The sequence below is a fragment of the Dipodomys ordii genome, unplaced genomic scaffold (genome assembly GCF_000151885.1).
Source record: "Dipodomys ordii isolate 6190 unplaced genomic scaffold, Dord_2.0 Scaffold13, whole genome shotgun sequence".
In the NCBI taxonomy this organism is placed as follows: domain Eukaryota; kingdom Metazoa; phylum Chordata; class Mammalia; order Rodentia; family Heteromyidae; genus Dipodomys; species Dipodomys ordii.
The window spans coordinates 10,127,755-10,144,405 of record NW_012267229.1 but is presented as its reverse complement, the minus strand read 5'-3'; the positions used below and the strand labels follow the sequence as shown (position 1 = coordinate 10,144,405).

Here is a 16,651-nt window from a genome sequence, read left to right as displayed (position 1 = left end):
ACTCTACCACTTGAGCCACAGCGCCACTTCCGGCTTTTTTCTTTTTGCTTATGTGGTGCTGAGGAATCGAACCCAGGGCCTCAGGCATGCAAAGCAAGCGCTCTACCACTGAACCACCTTCTCAGCCCTCAACATCTTTTTTTATGATAAAAAAGCTCTGAAGAAACTATGAATAGAAGGAATATACCTGAACTGGATTAAAGCTATGTATAACATATAGCCATCATCACATTAAACAGGGAAAAACAGAAAAAAAATTCCTCTAAAGTAATATAGTGATAGAATTTCTAGTCAGAACAATAGAACAGTACAAAGAAATAAAGGATTCAAATAGGGAAGAAAGAAGTCAGATTATCCCTATTTGTCAATAATATGATTGTAAATTCTAGAAACTCCACCAAAAAACTTCTAGATCTAATAAACACTTTTGGAAACCTAGTGGGATATAAAATCAACACTAAAAAAAAATCGGTAGCTTTTCTATGTACAAACAATGAACAGGATGAGAAAGAAATCAGGAAAGCAGTTCCATTCACAATAGCCTCCAAACTGTAAATACTTTGACATGAAAACCATGTTTCCCCAAAGGAGGAGGATGCAATGCTTGGTAAGAAATGTACGCATTATCCTGCCCATGCAATTGTAACCCCCCTGTACAGTATGTTCACAAATAAAACAAAATTAAATTAAAAAAAAAGAAAACCATGTTTCCCCTAATGTAACCCAAAGGTTCTAAAATCTTGAGCTTCAGCCCAAATTTCAAATCAGTAGTTGATTATAAAACAAAACAAAAACAAAGACCAAAAAATCTGAGCACTTGTATCAGCCACAGAATTTCTCATCAAGAAGATGAAAGAGGGGCTGGGAAGGTGGCTCAGTGGTAGAGCGCTTGCCTTGCATACATGAGGCCCTGGGATCTATTCCTTAGCACCACATAAGCAGAAAAAAAAAAGGCTGGAAGTGGCGCTGTGGCTCAAGTGGTAGAGCGCTCGCATTGAGCTGAAGAGCTGAGGGACAGTGCCCAGGCCCAGAGTTCAGCCCCCACTACTGGACCCCCCCAAAAAAAAAGATGAAAGAGGAGCAGACCTGGATCCTTATAGGGTCTGACTTTAATCTACCATAGCTAAAGGGTGGCAGCAGCATTTCTCAAAACACGTTTGGTAGTCACATTCTTCTTAGGTTAGTTCCTGTACCCTGAACAATATCACATCACCAAGTGAGGTAGTAGCTCATTTCTGTAATCCTATCTACTTAGGAGACAAGACTTTAAGGTTTGTGGTTTGAGATCAGCCTAAGCAAAAGGTCCCTGAAACCATTTTAATTAACAGAAGCTGGGTGTAGTTGTGTGAAGATACTAAAAGGAAAAAAAGGGGGCTGGGTTCATTGTTCAAATGTAGAGAATCTGTTTAATAAGCATGAGAGTTTACTACAAAGAAAAATAAAAAGAAAAGAATACCTTCTTTTCAGGCTGAGTATATTTCTAAAGTGATTACACACTTGTAAAAGGTTCTGGGTTCAATGCCCAAACTTGGGGGGAAAAAAATCAACAACCTTTGATTGACTTATTTATTTATTTGGGTCCTGGGGCTTGAATTCAAGGGCACTGGACCTGAGCTTTTGTGTACAAAGCTAATGATCTATCACTTGAGTCACACCTCCACTTCTAGCTTTTTGGTGGTTTATTGGAGATAAGAGTCTCACAGATTTCCTGCCTGGGTTGGTTTTGAACTGCAATCCTCAGATCTCAGGCTCCAGAGTAGGTAGAATTACAGGCATGAGCCACTGGAAACAGATCTCACTATATAATTCATGTATATAATCCTAGCTACTGAGGAGGCTGAGATCTGAGGATCACAGTTTGAGCCAGCCTGAGCAGTAAAGTCTGTGAGATTCTTATCTACACTAAAGTATCCAAAAAGCCAGAAGTTGAAGTGTGGCTTAAGTGGTAGTGCTAGGCCTTGAGCAAAAAGGTCACGGATAGAGACCAGGCCTTGAGGTCAAGCCCCAGGACCCACAAAAACAAAAACAAAAACCCCACCTCACTAGGTAGCCCAGACTTGTTTCAAATACTTGATCCTCCTGAATGTTGGGATTATAGGTGTGTACCACTGTGTCTGATACATGAAGTCATATGAGAGCATCTACCGATAGGGCCAAGTCTCCTCAGCCAGAGGAACAAAAGTCCTAGCTCAAATATTCCTTCAGGTAAGCTTCTATACAAAGCCAGGAAGTAATGCGAACAAAGTGAATACATAACAACCTCCTTTCTTTCATGGTCTCTCTTCTTTGATTATATTTACCTTTTCATTCCAGAATGCCAGGGGAAAACATAAGCATCTATGGTCCTATTTCTTTGCTGGTTGTTAAACATGCATAACTAATAGACATATAGGATGATCAATGCCTGGAGTTGTTTAAACATTCCTGTTCCCTTTTTCGTTTCTTTTTTTATTTCATTTCCTAAGTTGAGTGCTGGTGGCTCACACCTGTAATTCTAGCTACTCAGGAGGCTGACATCTGAGGATCAAAGTTCAAAGCCAGCCTATAAAGAGCCTCTTATCTCCAAATAACTGCCAAAAGGCCAGAAGTGGAGGTATGGCTCAACTAGCAGAGTACCAGTCTTGAGGGAAATAAACAGGCAAGAGTATGAAGCCCTGAATTCAAGCCCCAGTAGCAGCACACACATACACACACACACACACAAGCATATTTCCTCAAGCATATTCTGAGAATTGTCAATTCATTTTCCATTTTTAGGGAGAGTAGTGGGATTTGAACTCAAGATTCATGTTTCTAAGAAGGGACTATATCACTTAAGCCACATTCCCCAAGCTTTTTTTTTTTTGCCAATCCTGGGGCTTCAATCAGAGCCTGAGCACTGTCTCTGAGCTTCTTTTTCTCAAGGCTAACACTTGCGCCACAGACCAGCTTTTTCTGTGTATGTGGTACTGAGGAATTGAACCCAGGGCTTGATGCATGGTAGGCAAGCACTCTCCCACTAAGCCACATTCTTAGCCTCCCTAAGCTCCTTTTTGTTTTTGTTACTTCTCAGGTAGGACCCAGTACTCTTTGCCAGGGACCAACCCCAGGCCACCATCCTGTATGGCCTCGTGAGTAACTGGGATGACAGATGTGTACCACTGCCACCAGCTATTGGGATCTTATTAACCTTTTGCTCATACTGGCCTCAAGCCACTATCTTCCAGATCTCCACCTTCAGAGCAGGTGGGATGACAAGTATGGGTCACTGTACTCAGACCTCATTTTACATTTTCATGTTTGGTGATATTTTCTTCTTTCTTAAACTTTAGCTCTTAATTCTTGGCCTCACTTCTTTGAAGTACTTTTCAGATTTAAAATATCCTTTATGTTTCTAAATTACCTGTGTAATGTATAAGCTGCAGCATCTATGTTCCTGTTCTTATTATTCATTTGTATTTTCTACATCTTGTAAGTCTATGTATTTTGTCTAGGAGGGAAGATGTCTAAATAGAACATATCAAGCAAAGACAGTATTATACCTCCATTCTTTTTACTGTCAGACTGGTGTAAAGAAACTAGCTAACACAGAGGTTTAAATATAATCTAAAGTCCTGTTGTACACAAAATGTCCAGGTTTCAACCAAACTTACTGATCAAACCAAGAACTAGAAAGATCACAAACTGAGTAAGAAAAATCAATAGATGCCAACATTAATGATAAGGTCAGTTACCTGACAAAGCTGTTAAAGCAGCCATAAGAAAAATGTTTCAAAAGCAATTATAAACATAATTGAAACGTGAAAATATTAAGTCTTAGCATGTAGAAGACAAAAAAACAAAACAGGGCTGGGAAGGTGGCTCAGGGGCAGAGTGCTTGCCTTGCATGCATGAGGCCCTGGGTTCGATTCCTCACACATAAGCAGAAAAATCTGGAAATGGAGCTATGGTTCAAGTGGTAGAGTGCTAGCCTTGAGCTGAGGGGCAGTGCCCAGGCCCAGAGTTCAGCCCCCACGACTGACAAAAAAAAAAAAAGTGAAAATTATAGAATTTAAGAACATAATTGAATGAAACTTAGTGGACGAGCTCAATAGTTGAATAGAGAGGAAGGAGGAAGGCATCAATGAAATGGAACAATAAGAACAAAAGAGAGAAAACAGGTTGAATGAAAAAAGAGATCCTTGGACATGTGAAACTATCATGAGAAATTTAATACTCATGCCACTGGATTACTAGGAGAAAAGAAAAGGAAGAGCTGAAAAAGCACTCAAAGAAATGGCTAGGAAAAAAAATGTATAAATTCAAAAAGCTGAGCAAATTCCAGACAGAACAAAACCAAAGGAATCAATATTAAAGCACATTCTAGTAAAACTCTGGAAAACAAAGACAAAGGGGAAAAAATCTTGGAACCAATTAGTGAAATATGTACAGACAATCTGAGTTATTTGTGAAGTTATTATATTTATTATTGTTACTTTTTTGGGGGGGTCCAGTTGTGGGCCTGAACTCTGGGCCTGGGCGCTGTCCCTCAGCTCTTCAGCTCAAGGCTAGCGCTCTACCACTTGAGCCACAGCGCCACTTCCGGCTTTTTTCTTTTTGCTTTATGTGGTACTGAGGAATTGAACCCAGGGCCTCATGCATACAAGGCAAGCGCTCTACCACTGAACCACCTTCCCAGCCCCTATTATTGTTATTTATAAGTATGAAGCCCTGAGTTGAAATCCCTGTACTTATAAGGGATATTACATAATAATAAAATGGTCAAAGCATAAAAGCATAAATTTGTATGCACAAAGCAAAAGAGCTGCAAAGTGAAGTAAAAACTTGATAGACTGATAGACAAATCCACAATTAAACCTGCAGACTTAAGAACCTTCTCTTGATAGGTATGGTGGGAACATGTCTGCATCACAGCAATCAGGAGGTAGAGACAAGGGATTGCAAATTCAAGACCAGTTTGTGCTATATAGTGAGATCTTGACCCCAAAGACAACAACAACAAACAAACAAATTAAACAAGGAGCAAAACACCTCTCTCAACAATTGATGAAACAACTACCTAGAAAGCTAGCAAGGATAAAGAAAAATTAGACAATCAGCTCCAGGAAATAAAAATTTACGTAATATTCCACTTAGTAATATCAGAATACACATCTCCTCAAGTGTCAAAGAAAAACTGTATCTTCAACCATAAAATACATTTTCAACAAACTTAAAAAAATGAAGTCATGTAGATTATGTTACTGCACATATGAAATCAAACTGGAAATCAGTAACAGAAAATTAATAAGAAAAAATGGCCAAATATCTGGAAATGAATCAACATACTTTTTAACCCATACTTACATGGGTTACAAAGTCTCAAGGTAAAACAAAACAACAAACACAAAAGTGATTAGAAATGAAAATAGAATGTATCATAATTTGTGGGAAACAGGTTAAAGCAGTGCTAAAAGGGAAATTCAGAGCACTAAAAGTCTCAATTCAATCTTACATCAAGAACCTAAAAAAAAAATAGATGCAGGCCAAGCAGTAAATAATAAAGAATAAGAAAAAGCAGAAACCAGTAAAACTGAAAATATGAAAACAATAGAGAAAAATCAATGAGATAAAATGACTGAGTTATGGTTTGAAAAGATCAATAACACTGAAAAATCACTAGGAAGAATGACAAAGAAAAAACAAAAGAGCAGCTAGGGGTATAGCTCAGCGGTAGAGTGCTTTTCTAGCATGCATGAAGTCCCTGGATTCAATCTCCACAGTGCAATTAAAACAAACCAACAAATAAACAATGATAAATATGAACAAAAGAAATCAAGAAAATGAAAGAGAAGATATAAATTATCAAAGGTTCTGTACATACTATCATCATAGACTCTACAGACATCAAAAGGATATATATGAAGCCGGGCACTGGTGGCTCACGCCTGTCATCCTACCTACTCAGGAGGCTGAGATCTGAGGATCACAGTTGAAAGCCAGCTCAGGCAGGAAAGTCCGTGAGACTCTTGTCTCCAATAAATTACTAGAAAAAATGAAGGGCGCTGTGGCTGAGCAGTAGAGCGCTTGCCTTGAGCTGAAGAGCTGAAGGACAGGGCCCAGGCCTAGAGTTCAAGCCCCACGACCAACAACAACAAAAAAAGGATATATAGGTACACAGGAATATAAATATGCATACAGATATAAACTTAATCACATAAAGCAGAACACTTTCTAAGAAACACAAACCACTACAACTTATCCAATATAAAAGATAATTTGAATAACTACAACTATTAGAGAAATTGAATCCATTAGAAGAAAGCTATAGGCTTGGGTGTTTTCTGATGCAGCAGGGATGATTCCAGGAATGCAAGCCTGGTTTAATTTAAACATGTAATCTATCATACTAAACAGTGATAGAGGAAAAATCACATGGTCATATCAACTGATGCATAAAAAGCATCTGGCAAATTCAATACTGACTTATAATTAAAAATTCCCAGAAGTTGGGCATGGTATCCCCGGCCTGTAATCTTGGCATTTGGGAAGCTAGAGCAAGATGATCTCAAGTTCCAGGGCAGCCTGGAATAGAAAAGAATTTGATTTGATAAGAAGCATCAACAAAAGACAACAAATAAAATCCAACTAAACAATGACAACAAAAGCTGGACAGCTAACATTACTCTTAATGGTGAAAGACTGAATACTTACCCCCCTAAGATCGGGAACATGGCAGGATATCTGCTTTCACCACTCTTATTCAACATAGTTCTGGGAGTTCTAGTCAGTGCAATAGGTAGAAAAGGAATAAAAGTCATACATATCAGAAAGGAAGAAATTAAACTGCCTCATTTGCCGATATCATTGTCTACATAAAACAAAAACACCAAGAATCTTTAAAAAAAAACACAAAAAACTTCTAGAATAAGTGAGTTTAGCAAAGTTTCAGAATTTAAAAACAAACATCCAAAGTTAATAATGAACATGAATAATGAAATTAAAATATATACAGTTGTAAAAAAGAAATATATGAAATAAACTTATTAAGACACATATAGGTCTTTTATGCTGAAAAGTATAAAATCCTGACTAAGGGAATCAAGTAAGATTTAAATGAATGTAGATGCAGATTATGTTCATGGATGTGAAAACTCAATATAGAAAAAATAATCTCTCCAAATTGATAGTTTTAACATAGTAATTAAAATTCCCCTATGATATTTTGTAGATAAAATTTGTAGTTAATTTTTTTTTAAGTATCTTGCTATGTAGCTCAGACTGGCTTCAAAGTCACAATCCTGCCTTTCCTCCCCAAGTGCTGGGATTATTGGTATTATCCCCATTTTTGTGTTCTACTTTTACTCTGATATAATCCGAGTAATTAATCTCTGTATCAGTTTTATAAAGTTTTTTTCAATTTCTATGTAAATCCCATTAGATCTCAGTGAGACTTCATTTTGATGACAGTAGGGATTCAAATTTGACCTCCTATCTCAGGCACATGGGGAAATGAATATAATTTTTACAATCTGTTTATTAGTATTTAACTATTAGCTTCTATTTGGTTCACAGTTTTTTTGCAACTGAATGAACACAGGCTTCTTTCCTTTTTCTTTTTTTCTTGTTAGGAGATAGGATCTTATTACTGAAACTCTCTCTGTAGCCCAGACTGGCCTTGAATTTGAAATCATTCTGCCTCAGCTTCCTGGGTGCTGGGATTAGAGGTGTATACCACCAAGAAATGGAAACACACACACACACACACACACATACACACAGAGTAATGCTGAAGGAAGATGTAATGGAAGACAAATTGTAAAGAAGAAAAATATGGGGCTGGGAAGGTGGCTCAGTGGTAGAGTGCTTGCCTTGTATGCATGAGGCCCTGGGTTTGATTCCTCAGGACCACATAAGCAGAAAAAGCCGGAAGTGTCACTGTGGCTCAAGTGGTAGAGTACTAGCCTTGAGCTGAAGAGCTAAGAGACAGCGCCCAGGCCCAGAGTTCAGGTCCCATGACTCACCAAAAGAAGAAGAAGAAGAAGGAAGAAGAAGAAGAAGAAGAAGGAAGAAGAAGAAGGAAGAAGGAAGTAGAAGAAGAAGGAAGAAGAAGAAGAAAAATACACTCAAAATCACACAAAGGCAGTGAAAGGTAACAGGAGCAAACAGCAGTGTCCATTTCAACATGAGATAGTCTAGGGTTATAAGAGAATCCTGCTTTATTTTTGAAAAAAGCTGAATTTTGTTCTTCAACAAAACAACATGTTTTCTTACAACAAAAGAAATCAAGGGGCTGGGAAGGTGGCTCAGTGGTAGAGCACCTGCCTTGCATGCATGAGGCCCTGGGTTCAATTCCTCAGCACCACATAAGCAAAAAGAAAAAAGCTGGAAGTGGCGCCATGGCTCAAGTGGTAGAGCGTTAGCCTTGAGCTGAAGAGCTGAGGGACAGCGCCCAGGCCCAGAGTTCAGGCCCCACGACTGGACCAAAAAAAAAAAAGAAAAGAAATCAAAACAACAGCAGAGCAATGCATATGCTACTCAATACTCTCTATTACCTGTGATGTTTACTTTTAACATCTCAAGTTTGTTGGGTAGCCAGTGAGCCTTACTTTACAGGTGGATTTTATTCTTTGTTAATGGTTTGCCAGCTCTTAGTTCTTATATAGATACAAAGCACAGAAAAAATGTTAATGCTTAAAACTTTGGTAAGTGCTGCTAGTTGCCAGTATAAACTGTGTTTATTTTTGGTATTTACTATTAATCTACTCAATTACTGAGATTAATACAGAAAGGGATAATGAAAACAAACCAGTATAATTTTTAAATAATCTATATCTAGCTAATAAGATTATCTGATACGTGCTTGTATCTTTTCTAACTCTTCAGAAAAAGCAACCTGATTCCAAAAAAAGGAACTAAAATGAGCATTATTTGCAGACAACAGAAAAAAAAAAAGAATTCTACTGGAAAAACAACAAGAAAGAATATTGACTAATCAATATGCAAAAATAAGAAAATATGAGAGATGAGAGAAGATATGAAAATCTAGACATATCATCTTCTTGGTTGTGAACACTAAATATTACAAAGATGTCAATTCTTCTTAAATCTATAAATCTCATAAAGACACATTAAAAAAAAGCCCTGACAAGGTTTGTCTTTTTCTGAGACAGAGTGTGTATAGGAGAAGCTAATTCCAGTTGAAACAGAAAAATGAAAATGAGACTTGGTTGAAAATCCTAGCCTTTTCTTGATAGATCTAGTGAAGAAAAATTGCCACAAGGATTACTAAAGATCTCATAAATATTCTATAACTATCTTTCTTGGATTAGCATTTGCTTAGAGAGGTAATTTTTCCCTTTCCCTTTCCATTCCTTTGGATTGAACTCAGAGCCTGATACTTGCTAGGTAACTGTTTTACATTTTAGCCAGGTGCAGTGGCTCAAGCCTGTAATCTTAGCTAGGATCTTGAGAGGCAGATTGAAGTTCAAAGTTAACTCAGGTATAGTTCATGAGATTCCATCTCAATCAATGGCTGGGCATCCCCAGTGACACAGGGAAATGTCAGAGGATTATAGCCAGGTTAGCCCAAGCATAAAGCAAGATCTTATCTTTAAAATAGCCAAGGCAAAAAGGTTCAGGAAGTGTGGCACAAGGGATAGAGTACCTGCCTACTAAGCACAAGGCTCTGAGTTCAATCCCCAGTACTGCCAGAAAAGGAGATAACTTTAATTCCTTCTTCCTAGAGTTGTCTCTTATCTAGAATAATGATAAAAGCTGTTAGTGCTGGATACCCTTGTCTCATCTTTAATCTAATAATATTGCTACTTGAGTAAACAAAATTGTGTGTAGTTGAGACATCCATTTATCCATTCCCCCACCCTGCATTTACCATACTAAGGGAGCTACCAGTTTCATGTAACACACAAGTTTTTAGGAAATGTGTTTCTTAAGGGAAATAGAGGTTTTTACTCATTACCAACTCAATTTAAATTTTTTTATTTTGTAGTATTTCTTTTTATTCAGAGGTAGGAACTTGAGGAATACTAATGTGTAGCCTGGATTCTCTGGAAAATCTGTTTTGTTTCTTTGACCTCTTTTGGTCTTGGCATTACATTAGAAATTTTGAAAAAGGACCTGGTTGGACTAGGCAAGGCTGTTTTAGTGAGCAGCTAAATCAACAAACAGTAGAACCAGCAGGAAGAATAATTAACCTCTGCTTTAAGCCACACAGTGGCCCTTCACCAAGTCAGAGCTATGAATTACCTGAAATACAGATTTAGAGTTGACATTAGATCCTGAAGAAGTAAAATAAGAAAAATATACTATCATAAGTAGCTGGCAGCACTACTTATACATTTTGACTGAGCTTCTTGTTCTCAATTATAGCATAATTTACTTTAGAAAACAAAATATAAGGTTATACATCTCATTTAATTGGTAGATTGGACATATGATCTCTTTAGTGCTCTCTTGAAACAGCTATGGATTGGCTTGGGCTTCACATTTCAGAAAAATGAACATACTTGGGGTTTTTGTCATGATTTCCAAAGCAAAAGAGTTAAAACTTTTGCTTAAGTTAAAATAATCATTAAGTAAAAGCATTGTATTGAAAAGATTTTACATTAAATGTTCAAGTAAATTCTTTTTTTTATCATATTGGTTTGGTTTAGGTTTAAACAGTGATAAAAGATTCAAAATGTCATAAGCACATTTATAACTATATCATGTACATATTTTTTTTTCTTCTAGTCCTAGAGGCTTGAACTCTGGGCCTAGGTGCTGTTCCTGAGATTTTTGTGCTCAAGGCTAGCATTCTATCACTTGAACCATAGCACCACTTCCAGCTTTTTCTGTTTATGTGGTACTGAGGAATTGAACCTGGGGCTTCATGTATGCTAGGCAAGCGCTCTACCATTAAGCTACATTCCCAGCCCCTCATTTTTTTACTTTTAAATAATTTTAGGTTTAGGGCCCCCAGTACCTCACACTTATAATCCTAACTATTTCAGGAGGCTAAGATCTGAAAATTGTAGTTTGAAGCAAGACCAGGCAGGAAAGTCCATGAGACTCTTAATCTCCAATAAGCCATCAAAAAGCCAGAAGTAGAACACTAGCTTTGAACAAAAAAACCTCAGGTACAATGCCCAGGCTCTGAGCTCAAGCCGTAGGACAGGCGCGTGCATAAACACAAACACAAACACACACACACAGGCGCGTGCATAAACACAAACACAAACACACACACACACACAAATTTTAGGTTTACAGAAAAGTACAAGAATTGCTATACTTTTCACCTACATTCACCTAACATTAAATGAATATTACATAAGCACAGTCATGACAGGGAAGCAAAATTGGTATACTTTTATAAACTAAAATATATAGGCTTTATTCAAATGTCATCAACTCATTCATTGATACTCATTTTGGGTTCTAAGGTTTGTTTTTTTTTTTGTCAGTTGTGGGGCTTGAACTGGGCCTGGGCACTGTCCCTAAGCTCTTCAGCTCAAGACTAGTGCTCTACCACTTGAGACACCACCACTTCTGGTTTTTTGGTAGTTAACTGGAGATAAGAGTCTCATGGATGTTCTTGCCAGAGCTAGCTTTGAACTTCGATCCTCAGATCTCTGCCTCCTGAGTAACTAGGATTATAGGTGTGAGTCACTGGCGCCCAGCTTTGTGTTCCAAGATCTAATTGAGGATTCCACATCATATTATAGCCCTTTACTTTCTTCCAACCTTGAAAAGGAACCGTATTTTTTATATGTTATTTTATTTTCTTTGACTTTTGGTTGTATTTTTGTTTTTGCCAGTCCTAGGGCTTGGACTCAGGGCCTCGGCACTGTCCTTAAGCTTCTTTTTACTCAAGGCTAGTGCTCCACCACTTGAGCCACAGTGCCACTTCTAGGGTTTTTTGTATATGTAGTATTGAGAATTGAACCCAGGGCTTCATACATGCTAGGCAAGTACTCTACCACTAAGCCACAGTCCCAGCCCAACGAACTGTATTTTTATAATTAAAATTAATCAATGTTTATTTTATTCTGAAACTGTCATGACATTTTAGAAAACAGCACTGAATACTGAAAAATCTACCTTGGGAATGTTGGATCTATGTGATAATCAAGAAAATAGGGCTGGGAAGGTGGTTCAGTGGGAGAGTACTTGCCTTGCATGCATGAGGCCCTGGATTTGATTCCTCAGAACCACATAAGCAAAAAAAAAAAAAAAGCCGGAAGTGGCACTGTGGCTCAAGTGATAGAGCCTTGATTGAGCTGAAGAGCTGAGGGACAGCGCCCAGGCCCAGAGTTCAGGTCCCATGACCGGACTGCCCCCCCCCCAAGAAAAAGAAAATATCCTGAAATAAGGAGCCATAGTAACCCTAAGCAGGGAAAAGCTGCTCTTTAAATAAAGAGAAGAATTGTTGATAATTTGAATAGGTCTGTGGTATTTAAGTCATCTGCACATAAGAAAATAAATCAACAGTCAGTTATAAGTTCCTGGAAAAGCACAGGGTACCAGATAGAAATCAGTACAACTCTGCTTAATGGAGTAGTCATAAGATATTTATTTAATTAGTTTTTAAATTAAAGGAAAATGTTCAGTTTTCAAACAAGGTAAATTAAAAAATAAAGTACATAAAAGTTATTAGAATAAGGGAAAAGGTGGGCTGAAGGGGGTAAATGTTGAAGGGATGACACAGATCAAGACACCTCGTATACATAAACTGCCTTCCTAAGTGGCAAAAATTAATACATATCCTAAAAACTAACAAAAGTGAGAGAAAGGGTGAGTTGGGAGGGTGTGTGAGAATGTCAAAAGGGGTGATATTGATCAAGAGGCATTGTATTCATAAACTGCTTTGTTGAATGGCAACTCTTTTATGTAACTAGTTAAAGATAGTAAAAATATTCAATAAGTTATTAGAAATTGAGATGCTGAGGTTGGGAAGATCACAGCTCATGACTATTCCCAGCAGAAAATGCTGCAAGACCCCTTTTTAATCCATAGCTGAGTATGGTGGCATATATTTGTCATCACTGGAGGCTGAAATTGGGAAGCCCTGAGACTCTATTTCAGTGGAAAGAAGCTGGGTAGAGTAGTGTTTGTCATCCTAGCCCTAAGAGGAAGCCTAAAATGGGTAGATCATAGTCTAGGCACACATCTAGGTAGAATGGAAATCTTACTTTAAAATAACCAGCTCAAAAAAGGGTTGGAGGCATGGTTCAGTAGTAGATAGGGCTCTACCTAGTAAGCACAAAGTCCTGGATTCAAACTACAGTAGACTCAAAACAACAACAACAACAAAAAGCTATTAGAAGGCATTAAGCTAGGCACCCGTGGCTCATGCCTATAATTCTAGCTATTCAGGAGGTTGAGATCTGAGGACTGCAGTTCAAAGCCAGCCTGGGCAGGAAAGTCTGTGAGATTCTTATCTCCAATAAACCACAGAAAACCAGAATTGGTGCTGTGGTTCAAGCAGTAGAGTGATAGCCTTGAGTTGAAGAGCTCAGGAACAGTGCCCAGGCCCAGAATTCAAGTCCCACGACTAAGTAAATAAATAAAATAGAAAGCATTGAATTTTTTTCTTGATATAAACTTCTCTTTCTAATTCGTAGCATAAAAGTACTGAATTTTGAGTGACTCCAATTCAAACTCTGAACCATGGAAGTTTATTGTCTTTAGATCCTATAATATTCAACCTACTTTGAGAGACATGGTAGGAAGGTTCTCTATAAAAGCACCTGTTTGGGATGGGAAGGGGAAACAACGAGTAGGCAACAATGCTTGATAAGAAATGTACTCATTATCTTGCCCATGTAATTGTAACTCCTCTGTACGGTATTCTCACAATTACAAAAAAAAAAAAAGCACCTGCTAGACCACTGATCTAACTCCCAGGCCACAAGTAGATTCTTTTTTTTTTTTTTTTTTTTTAATTTAGATTTTTTTTTTTTTTTTAGGGGGAGGTCATGGGGCTTGAACTCTGGGCCTGGGCACTGTCCCTTAGCTCTTCAGCTCAAGACAAGTGCTCTACCACTTGAGCCACAGCACAACTTCGAATTTTCTGGTGGTTAATTGGAGATAAGAATTTCCGGACATTGCCCAGACTGGCTTTGAACATCCCTCAGATCTTAGCCTCCTGAGTAGCTAGGATTGCAGGCATAAGTCACCGGCGCCCAGCTTAGATTTTTTTTTTTTGGTCGGTCATGGGGCTTGAACTCTGGGCCTGGGTGCTGTCCCTCAGCTCTTCAGCTCAAGGCGAGAGCTCTACCACTTGAGCTACAGCACCACTTCCCCAGCTTAGATTTTTAAATTGCTATTATAAAGGTGCTATACTGAGAAGTTACAGTTATATAAGTCAGGTAAACAGTAGATTTCTTTTTGGACACTGCCTCCCCTTCTCTTGCTCTCTCCTGGCGCTTTTTTTTTTTTTTTTTTAGAGTTTTTCTTTTTCTTTTTTTTAGAATTTTTTTTTTGGGGGTCAGGTCATAGGGCCTGAACTCTGGGCCTACACGCTGTCCCTCAGCTCTTCAGCTCAAGGCTAGCGCTCTACTACTTGAACCACAGTGCCACTTCCGGCTTTTTTTTCCTGCTTATATGGTGCTGAGGAATTGAACCCAGGGCCTCATGCATGCAAGGCAAGCGCTCTACCACTGAGCCACCTTCCCAGCCCCTCTCCCTCTTTTTTTTTTTTTTTTTAAAATACTGGTATTAGTGCTTGAACTCAGGACCTTGTGCTTGCTTGGTGTACATGCTCACAAATGGTGCTCTACTCGGCAGGTGGAGATGAGGGCAGGGTTGTAGTTCAAAGCCAGCCTGGGACAAAAGTTAATAAGACCCTATCTGAGAATGAAGCAGGGGTGACACTGTTCAAAAAGAAATGTACTATTGTTGATTTTTAAAAATTAACTTATTTTGGCTAAGTATATCTATAAACTAGCAATCATAGCAGTGTTTAAAATGTAAATTTAGAAAGCTTTAGAAAATTAAATTGAATGTATTTTTTCAAAGTTTTTTTTGGGGGTCCGGTCGTGGGGCCTGAACTCTGGGCCTGGGTGCTGTCCCTCAGCTCTTCAGCTCAAGGCTAACACTCTACCACTTGAGCCACAGCGCCACTTCCGGCTTTTTTCTTTTTGCTTATGTGGTGCTGAGGAATCAAACCCAGGGCCTCATGCATACAAGGCAAGCGCTCTACCACTGAGCCACCTTCCCAGCCCCTTTTTAAAAGTTTCATACCTGCAGAATGTATACTTTAAAAGTTATATAAAAATTGACTTACCAACTTTTAGGTATGGCAGCCATTAAAAACTGGCTTAATACTCTTCTAATAAAGTATTTAATGTAACTACTTCTATGCAATTATCCGTTGGTATAAAGAACATTTAGTATTTAATTTGAGAGCCCTGATAAAAAGGAAAGTGTTTTTATATGAAGCTTTTTTAAGGCTTTGTGTAACAATTTAGAATATCAAAAGAATGTGGCAGGTATCTGTCATGAATAAACAATGAGAACAAAGTACTTTTAGGTGTTTTATAAGGAGGCTGTCTATTGTCTTCCTGGCTTTGTATGTCTTGTATACTGTATATATTGAATGAACTATACAGAAATGTAAAAATTGTATTAAAATTATAACTTAAAAAAAGAAATGTACTCAACACTTGACTTATGTAACTGTACCCTTTACATCACCTTTACAATAATTTTTTTTAAAAAAGACCCTATGTGAACAAATAAGACAAGTATGGTACTTCATAGACAGGAGGATCACCATCCCAGACAAACCTGGGGAAAAAAAGCTAGACTTTATCTAACAAATAACCTGAAACAAAAAGGGCTTTTGGGGTAGAAGGGGTAGAAGGCTTGCCTAGCAAACTCAAGGCCTTGAGTTCTGAAAAAAAAAATCATCAGCAAGAAAGGGTAGTAAATCAGAGAAAGCTCTATGGTAATAAGTAGGTTCTAAGCAAGATGCCACGACAATAGGAAAGTCAGCAAGTCTTTAATTTCCTATCCATAAAATGAGGATCATTACAACATCCAACTCATGGGTGTGCCTGGCATGTGGTGAGCTTAAAGTCTCTTAGTGTTCTGGTGCAGGGTTGGTTTGGGGGCTAGTGTAAAATTTCCTGAAGTCAAAATCCTTTGGGCTTGAGGTACATTTCTAGGCCTCTCTGAACCACAGTGGAGACAATATGGAGAAAATTTAATACCTTCAAATAATTCTTTTTCTTTTGGTGCTACTGGGGTTTAAACTCAGGGTCTTATGCTTGCTAGGAAGAAGCTCTACCATTGAACCATGCCTCCAGATCTTTTTTGAGCTGGTTATTTTTAAAGTAAGGATTTTATTCTGCCTCAATACATGCCTGGACCATGACTGACCTATTTTAGGCTTCCTGTTTTACTGGAATGACAGCTTTCTAAAGTGACTGTTGTAAAGTATGGAATTGGGGGAAATAGATATTAGTTTAGCAACATTTCTTCCACAACAATTTCTAGATGGCTAATCTGTATATATTAAAAGCCTATCCTTTTGGGGATCTTATTTGTGTAAATGGAAATTTTTATGGCCATAAAACAGTATCAAAGGGAGCTGGGAAGGTGGCTCAGTGGTAGAGCGCTTGCCTTGCATGCCTGAGGCCCTGGGTTCGATTCCTCAGCACCACATAAGCAAAAAGAAAAAAGCCGG

General features: G+C 38.1%; 1 protein-coding gene across 1 annotated transcript in view; it reads right to left on the bottom strand.

Moving 5' to 3' along the window:
• Rnf24 (ring finger protein 24) overlaps positions 1–16,651 on the bottom strand; it is a 55,201-nt gene that overhangs the window by 18,677 nt on the left and 19,873 nt on the right. The window contains exon 2 of the mRNA XM_013010801.1: positions 6,673–6,741. Within this exon, the coding sequence (XP_012866255.1) occupies positions 6,673–6,728 (56 nt within the window). The 5' untranslated portion in view covers positions 6,729–6,741. The remainder of the gene's footprint in view (positions 1–6,672; positions 6,742–16,651) is intronic.